The sequence below is a fragment of the Mytilus galloprovincialis genome, chromosome 9 (assembly GCF_965363235.1).
Source record: "Mytilus galloprovincialis chromosome 9, xbMytGall1.hap1.1, whole genome shotgun sequence".
NCBI lineage: Eukaryota > Metazoa > Mollusca > Bivalvia > Mytilida > Mytilidae > Mytilus > Mytilus galloprovincialis.
The window spans coordinates 78,436,211-78,445,424 of NC_134846.1; the positions used below are offsets into that span (position 1 = coordinate 78,436,211).

Consider the following 9,214-nt stretch of genomic DNA (forward strand, 5'->3'; position numbering starts at 1 on the left):
TCACAATTTTCACCGACTTTTTTTACAGTTGAAAACTGATGCTTTTCTTTATCTGATAACACATTCCCTTTCTTCTTAAAAATACTGGCTCGTTAATCAAGAGAAACTTGAAATCTTTTCTTCCATATCGAAATAAAGTACTTTGCTTGTTAATGTCTTATCGAAACCAATGTATTTATAGAAGTTGAATGCCACATGAGTATTATTTCGGAGGCATTAAATAATTAAGTATTCTAAATATTTTAAATACATGATGAGAACATGCACTTGTATTTACAGTGTTAATAAATTTTTATACTTCTTCGCTAGTACTGAAGGTTTCTGCTCGATTTATATTACTTGTCTCATTATTGTCTCTTAATATTGATTTAACCTTTGGTGTTTAAAATGCAAAATTTAAAATTATCTTCGGTACCGTTGTGTCCGTCTTGCATTTTGTATGCTTTGATTATTAGGTTTCCAATGTTCTACGCTACTATCGTGTCTTAAAGAAGTAAGGGTGACCGATGGTTAATTTTGATTAAAAGGGTTCATAATATTTGCAATTTCGTTTGGTCCCACGATATCTCAGTAGCATGAGTTCGAATCCCGGCCAGCGCAGAACAAAAATTTGCTTAGTAAAAATTTGATTATGATTGTTAGTAGATATAAGAAGATGTGACATGAGTGTCAATTAGACAACCTTCCATCCAAGTCATAATTTGTAAAAGTAAACCATTATAGGTCAAAGTACAAGACTAATTTTCAGATTTTGTTTTATATAAGATAGGCAATTTGATTGTTTGACAAGTTTTCAGATTTTGTTTTATATAAGATAGACAATTTGATTGTTTGACTAATTTACAGATTTTTGTTTTATATAAGATAGACAATTTGATTGAATATTGAGAACACGAAGCATATGTTAAAAATCAAATGTTTAAAATAAAGCAACATGTGTTTCTCTGTGAACTCTTTTGTTTCCTGTAATGAAGCTTGAAGTCACGCTCGAACTCTTATCACTTTATATCATTACTCTTAATTCAGAGAATGTCTTTCTGATAGATCATCCTCAACGAAACCCTAGCCAATGAAATATAAGAATTGTGGTTGAAAATACTGTTTGAGAAGTACCCTGTAAACGCCTACTTTTAATTTAACAAGAACGGAAAACAGTCTTCTGTTATAAAAGCTTAGATCAGGATTGCAAGGTAGTCAAAGACTCAAAGCTCCACAAAGATGAAATTGCTCCTTTTAGTTGTGTTTGTGGCTCTGTCCTACGCTAGCGCATGTCCCGAGGAATGCGAAAGAAAGTTGAGGGACCTAAAAAGTCAAATTGAGGAATTAAAGACTAAAACACGAGAACTCAGACGAGAGTTCGACAGTATTAGTGTATCCGAGGATGAAGAAGAAGGTAGGATTGTTCATTTATAAAAACGTTTTATTCATTTAGAAATAAGTATTATTTTTTTTTTGGCCAATACTTTATTCAATACATTTTTAAGAACCTTTTGTCTTTCTCACTAAATGTCAAACATTTTACATTCATTTGATGATTTGCTTGTTAAAAAAATTATATATTTAATATATATTTTATTTATATATATTTATACAATTTATGAAATTCTCCAGATAACTGATACTATAAAGGATGATCAACTAGTATACCGGTATACAATATGTTACAGTACAAATTAGAATTCAGTAAGATCCAGAATTTGAATTCCAATAGTAGAAATTGGAATTCTGATTTATACTAGTTAAAATTCAGTACCAACCAGAATTACAATGTCTATTGGTAGAAATTGGATTATCCAGATTTGTACCAAAATCCTGGATTGAACCAAATGATTAATTAAAAAGACACAATACAAAAATAATTTTGTTTTTCTTTTAATAAAATAAACTTATATTATCAAACTTGTATAAATGTAAAAGAAAAGAGCTAAGGTTATTTTTTTCATGAATTTACATTACAGCAGAGACTTTTTCTAAAAGCTCTTAAATCTTTTCCGAAAAGTGCATATAAGGTATTTTAGAACTCAAACCAAAATTTTATAGGAAATATTTTAAATATTTTTATCAGAAAAACATTAATTCAATTATGTTAATGATGATTACAAAATACAAAATTAAACAAAAGCATTTTAAATATTATAAAATACAATTATGAAAAAAATTATTTCCCGAAAGTTTATATATTTAAGCATATTTTGTTTGTAAAAAAATAATTGAAAGTGGCATTATATTATCGATAAATTATTATAATTTTCTACTTAGCAAGTGCATTAGTAAAAATAATAAATAATAAGTTAAAAAAAACTATTAGAACCCAAAATCCTACTTTCTATCATTTTTTAGTAATATCATTGATCCTGTTAGAAATTTATGCAAACGAGGGTCCTCCTAGAACAAATCAGAACATTCCAATTACTTCCTGTAGATATATATTGTAATTCGTATAAGTACTTAATGTCAAAAGTATAAATCAGAATTCCCGTTTCTACTAGTAGATAATAAAATTCCCCTATGTACTAGGATGATTCTGCCGATTCTACTGAATTCCAATTTGTACTGCATATATATTTGTTTTGCTGGGGATGTATAAACATTATGTCTATTGTTTAAGCTAAATTTGTAGGAGTACTTTTCAATAAGTCCGGTGTGTAATTTGTATTATTTTTAAGATTTCTGATAATTGACGTTGCGGTGCATTACATCTGCGCTTATTACCATTACATTTGTGCCTAAAATCATTACACTGGCGCGCACTTTATTATTTAATTTTCCCGCCTTAATCGTCATCTAATAAAATCAGTTTCATTATTGCTATCCATTAGGGAATGGCAATGATCGATTGACCGTTGCGTAACGACCAGTGGCTAATATTTCATGCATGTTCAGCACGATAGAAGTAGTGGTAACCCTATTTTAACTTAAAATTGGAAAAATAATTATCTATGGAATATTCAACTTAATATGAAACCATGGGCGTTCCGAAAACACACATAAAATTTATAACATTTTGGCATTTGTATTTATTTTATTAGGTTGTTTCTTTCCAATCAGATAGATTCTACCAACAATTGATATGATCATACATCTATGATAAGATTAATAAAACTTAAAGATGTTTTAAAATACATTTATATATATCCTATTTAAAAAAATGTGTTAATTGTTATTATTCTTTTGTAGCCGTGTACAAATTTCAAATTACACTTCTCTTGAAAAAGACTGATGTACGCTGTGTATTAATTGTAAAAATGTAAACCATTCCGTTTTTCATTGTATGCAATGAACTTGAGACACGAATGTCATTTATATTCCTAATGAAATACATTATTCTGTTCTTTTTTTCAGTTGACGCCAAGGGAAACAAGCGTGTGAAGAGACACAACTACCTTGTAGGAGCACCAGGACCTAGTGGACGACAAGGTAGATAATTATATTTCATCATTTAATTATTTTATTCAGATTTGCTTTTCACTTTTCCCCAAAGATTTTTTTTCATAGACTGTTCCTAAACACATCTTTTACATGGGAAATAATCAACAAATTAAAATTTTATTTAATTTCTATTAAATTGATTTGCTTAATTTAAGACAAATTGTTAATGTAAAAGTAATATAATAAGTAAATTTAAATATCATCTAGTTCAGTAAAAAGTAAACACACAAAGGAGCGAATACTTAACGTTAAGGACCGACCGCTCATCTTTTTTTTATGGTCCAAAAGGGGGGGATTCTTTTTTTTAAACGTGTTAAAATGGTTTCAGAATTGAATTACTAAAAAAAGTTTAATCACGTTTACTGTATCATGGTTAACAACAAGATTTTTAATTATCAAAGATTAATGACTCTGATTTTTTTTACAGGTGCCAAGGGAAGAGCTGGTTCCCCAGGAGTATCTGGACCTCGTGGTCCACAAGGATATACAGGCCATAAGGGACTGACTGGACAACCAGGTATGCAAGGTCCACGAGGACCAGGTGGAGAACAGGGACCACAGGGGCTAGTTGGTGAACTTGGACAGCCTGGGGCACCTGGTATTCCAGGAGCAATGGGACCACTGGGCAACACAGGAGAGCAAGGTGGACAGGGATACACCGGCTATCCAGGACCACAGGGCCCAACAGGAAATACAGGCGACAAAGGTGCTGTTGGAAGTATTGGAGCACCTGGTGCACCTGGACCACAAGGACCTATAGGACACACCGGTTATACTGGATATCCTGGAGTTCAAGGAGACACTGGTGCACCTGGTGTAAGAGGTGCACCTGGTCCACAAGGAGCACAAGGTTTACATGGTGCAACTGGAGCTCCAGGGCCAATGGGACCAGCTGGCTACCCTGGACCAAAAGGCGATAACGGAGGTACCGGTGCTCCAGGACCACGAGGACCGAGTGTAGCATATGCCGCATATGCTGCTCCATATTATCAGGCACCTGTGGTCGGTTCTTATAAAACCGCCCCAGCTCCATTGAAAGGATAAATCAGAACTGTAAATTCACAAAAAGATCTCCACAGATTTTTATAATTTCTTTTAACTTGAAATCATTTGGCTATTGAATTAAAATTTGTCTTTCCAATAATCTGTGTTGCATTACTTGTATGCTCCCAGTCGTCACTGTATTGAAATTAAGTATTACCTTTGTCCGTCCGAACGTCAGTCCCGTTTCCGTTTCCTAACTTTAAAAGTTTGCCTCAACCAAATGTCACGAAACTGATACACAATGTTAATTACCACAAAGCACAGATCAAGTTAGAATCTGAATGGCGTTGGCTGTGTCTCATGGACACATTCTCCATTTATTTTCCTTTTATCAGCCTTGATATGATACAGCTGACACATTGACTTCCATGTGGCCAAAGATTTTTTATTTTTACATCGAAACCAATGAAAATGAATATGAAATATGTACTGTGTCTTGACCTGGATTAAAATATAGAAATCAATAATAAGATGACAATAACCCCCTTTACAAAATCACATTATGACGTCTTAAACTTAATTTTTTGAATGTTGGATGTGTAATACTAATGATTGATAAGTTAGTCTTACAAGCAAGATTTTTGTCACGCATTGATGGAGTAAAAAAGCGAGACATATGTATGCTATTCCCGGCGTCGGCCACGGCGTTAACTATTGTATTAGTTTGTTACTAGGTATAGTTTATGGTTAACAAATTGTGGTAGGTCAATGATAGTTGGTAAGTAGTTGTATTAGCATTGGCACATCTTAATTCCATGGATATTATTTGGTCCTGCCTCTGAGTCATGGTCTATTGACTTTGAAGCTTTTGCTTAGTTTACATGTGTTAGTGTGTGTTTATGTCAGTTTATGGGGAACTTCTAGTGACAAGTCAATGATTGTTGGTACGCAGTTGTATACGCATTGACATATCTCATTTCCATGGAGATTATTTGGCTCCACCCCTCACTCATGGTCTTTTGACTTTGAAACTTTTGCTTAGTTAACATGCAATAGTTTGTTATAAGGTCAGTTCAAGAGGAAACATTAGTGGTAGGCCAATGTTAATTGGTAAACAGTTGTATAAGGATTACCACATCTTGTTTCCATGAAGAATATTTGGCCTTGCCACATCAGACAATGTCTGTTGACTTTATATTTTGGCAAAGCTTACATGTTTATGCATTAGTTTGTGATTTGATCAGTTAAAGATGAACCTCTAATGTTAAGTCAATGATATTTGGAATGCAAATTTACTGGCATTTGCAAGTCTCGTTTTCAGATTAATTATCCCTAGCCTCTTATCAAGTTTCATTGATTTTGAAGCTTTTTCATATTTTACAAGTTAATGTTTTTGTTAAGGCTTGTTTAAAGGGAACAACTTATGATAAGCCTATAGTATTTGGTATGCAGTTGTATTATCATTGGCACATCTCATTTCCATGTTTTGCCATGTACCGTCAGTCAGGGTTTATTGACTTTGAATATATGCTTCACTTACATGTTTAAGTATTGCTCTTTAAATGTCAACATTTGATTTATCAAAATTACAAAATGGCGAGACATATCTCTGTGTTAACAGTTTATCTTTTATTAGTTGTAATTTTCTTTGAACTAACTGTCAGTAACTGCGAGTAATCTCAGATCTGGTGTCTTTTTGTTTTGGGTAACGGCCACATCAGTGTTTTTGTTAGATGTATTTCTATTTGTATCCATTTGACGAGGTAGATATTTTTTTAACTAATTTCTATAGTTCGTTCTTATGCTGTACTGTTACACCACTGTGCCATGTTAGGAGGAGGGTTGGATCTCGCCAACATATTTAACCCCGCAACAATTCTATGCATGTGCCTGCACCGAGTCAGGAGTCTGTAATTCAGAGGTTGTCGTTTGTTGCTGTGTTACATATTCGTTTTTCGTTTATTTTTTGTTTATTAATCAGGCCGTTAGTTTTCTCGTTTGAATTGCTTTACATTTGTCATTTCGGGGCCTTTTATAGCTGACTATGCGGTATAGGCATTGCTTATTGTTGAAGGTCGTACGGTGATATATATCTAGTTGTTTAGTTTCTTTGTCATTTTGTCTCTGGTGAAGATTTATCTCATTGAAAATCATACCACATCTTCTTTTCATATCATGAAAAACACTGACTAAGATTTAGGGAAACTCACAAACTATATATATCGTTATTTAACTAACAACAATATCCAAAAGTTAAAATTTTTGCTTTTATTGCCCACATAGCTTTCAGTATACCTGTGATAGAGAACATAACACAAAATCTTTATGGACAAATAAATACATAGATGTGGTATGATTGCTTATGTCAACTACCAACCTGAGTTCAAAAGAAGTGTGTCTTTTATGGTACTGCATCATAGCTTCGTATGTGTACTTTTAAGGTTGGAGCAACTTAACATAACATATTTGTAGACATGTTATCAATCCTGCTTAAAGATGGATCAAAACTCATAACTCTGGAATATTTTGGAAAATGACGAGTGTATATACAAACAACAAGGTGTCCTCACCGTAGAAAGATGGCCCGCCAGGGCCGTAACTACATTGAGGCAAATAAGGCAAATGCCTCATGCTGGAAATTTAAAAAAAAAAAAAAAAAAAAAAAAATGAAAAAAAGATTGTCTTTATATCAAATTGTTTTCACGGAAAATGTCTTGCAAGATGCAAGTTCTCTTCACTCCCTGATGTCGCCCCTGCATTTTTTTGTGATCTTTGTTTCTATTTTACTTTTGGTTTTCGGAGTTGATGGTCTATTTTTTGTATTTCTGTGTCTCGGGTTTGTCTTTTGTTCTTTTATTGTCCTACTTTATGACTATAGTCTGAGTGTTGTTTTTTTCATTTGTAAACGTGTGCAATGTTGCATATCCACCGATGTCCAGATATTTGCGGGAAAATATTTTAAGAATATGCTCTCGTTTTTTATATAGATTACACCGTTGGTTTTCCCGTTTGAATGGTTTTACACTGGTAATTTTGGGGCCCTTTATAGCTTTTTGTTCTGTGTGAGCCAAGGCTCCGTGTTGAAGGCTGTACATTGACTTATAATGGTGCAAGTATTTTTATAAATTGTTATAACTCAAATTGTTATTTGGATGGAGAGTTGTCTCATTGGCAATCACACCACATCTTCCTATATCTATCTACGATGCTATACTGGACACAGAAAAAATGTCGTTTCTGCATGGATAATTGAACTTGATATCAAAGAATACAAATATTTTTTTTTGTCTTTTTTTCCGTTGATTAAGATATTCAATTTTCTATATTTATAATACATATATCTATCACTTTTGTGCATGTCTCACCTATAGTTTCGAGTGATTAAAACGACTCAGAGAAAATACCGGCAATTTTTCTTAGTATGGATTGTAAAATTGGGTATTTTCTCCGAGTCGTTTAAATCATTCGAAACTAGGTACATTGTATATATAGGTGAGACATGCACAGAAGTGATAGATATGTATTATAAATAAAGAAAGAAAATTTACTATTTTAATCAACAACAAAAAAATAAAAAAAAATATCTGTATCAGCTCCTGTGGATAAAACTACATAGCTGACATGGATTAAATTAAAGAAAGACCACCAATTTCCCGGTATCAAATCATTTGAAAAAACAATGTACTGCCATATGACCTTTAACATTGAAGGGTTAAACTTGCATTAAGTCGTGTTTAGACAGAAAATAAAGGAATATGGAGTGAACGTGCACGGGACCTAATCGCACACATTTTTTAGTCAATGCATAGAAAAAATACAAATGATCAATGGTTAAAGTTTTTATTCCTGTTCTTCATCTTGATAGTTGCTGGAGGGTCTTGGACTTCAATAATTATTAATACCGTAAAAGAAGGTCAAGATGGTCCCTAGTGTCGACTTAAGCAGTACTAGTACTTAAAGTATAATACTGCACTGTCACTATATTTAAATCTAGTCATAAAAAAATCACCAAAGTCAGCACAAGACAAGAGCAGACAGACAGACCCGGTATTAATGATTATGAGAAATAAATTTTTTACTTTATCCTACATATCGGTGTTGCCCGATAAACCTAAAAGTCTTAAATTACAATAAATTTGTTTTTGCTTTGAGACCAGAATATTGTCGAAAAAATAGCTAAAGATTTAGAAATAGCGTTTCAATGTAAGAGTCCGTGGAACGCTCAGAATGCATGATTTTGCGTTATTTTTCTCAGAGCTTCTCGCCAAATTTGTTTCGCCTCGCTGCGCTCCGTGAATATGTTTTGCCTCACTATTAATAGAGGCTAGTTACGGCCCTGCCCGCGTCGCCGTGTATATATATATAGCATAGTGCATTTTTAGCTTTTGTCTTTGTTATATGCTATTATTGTTGTCGTTTCAAGGTATAAACTGTGGTTTTCCTGCAATTTAAGGAAAATGCATTATTATGGATTTCAATATGCCAAATATGGTATCATGGTGGTACAAAAAAAAAAAAAAGAAAAGGGTGAAAGTCCTTCAAATCCGTCAAAAAATGACCGTACTTAAATGAAGATACAATTGGTTAACTACATATGATGGCAAACAATCCTTCAAAGGATGAAAGCTCTCAGTCTTTAACCATTGACAGTATCCGATTATAATGTTTGTTAAATTCTTAATTACGCACAGTTTTACAAAACTGTTAATAAATTATCCAGAAAGTACCAAAGAACTAAATACGACTACAACTGCTAAAAATAACAGGACACCTAACATAAAGAGTAAACTTCAGACAATCA

The 9,214-nt window shown here is 33.0% G+C and overlaps 1 protein-coding gene across 1 annotated transcript; it reads left to right on the forward strand.

Moving 5' to 3' along the window:
- Positions 1-1,151: 1,151 nt before the first annotated feature.
- On the forward strand, positions 1,152-4,573 carry LOC143046043 (uncharacterized). The gene is made up of 3 exons (XM_076219005.1): positions 1,152-1,393; positions 3,343-3,417; positions 3,857-4,573. The coding sequence occupies exons 1-3, from the start codon at positions 1,219-1,221 to the stop codon at positions 4,471-4,473; spliced, it is 867 nt and encodes a 288-aa protein (XP_076075120.1). The 5' UTR covers positions 1,152-1,218; the 3' UTR covers positions 4,474-4,573.
- Positions 4,574-9,214: the final 4,641 nt, after the last annotated feature.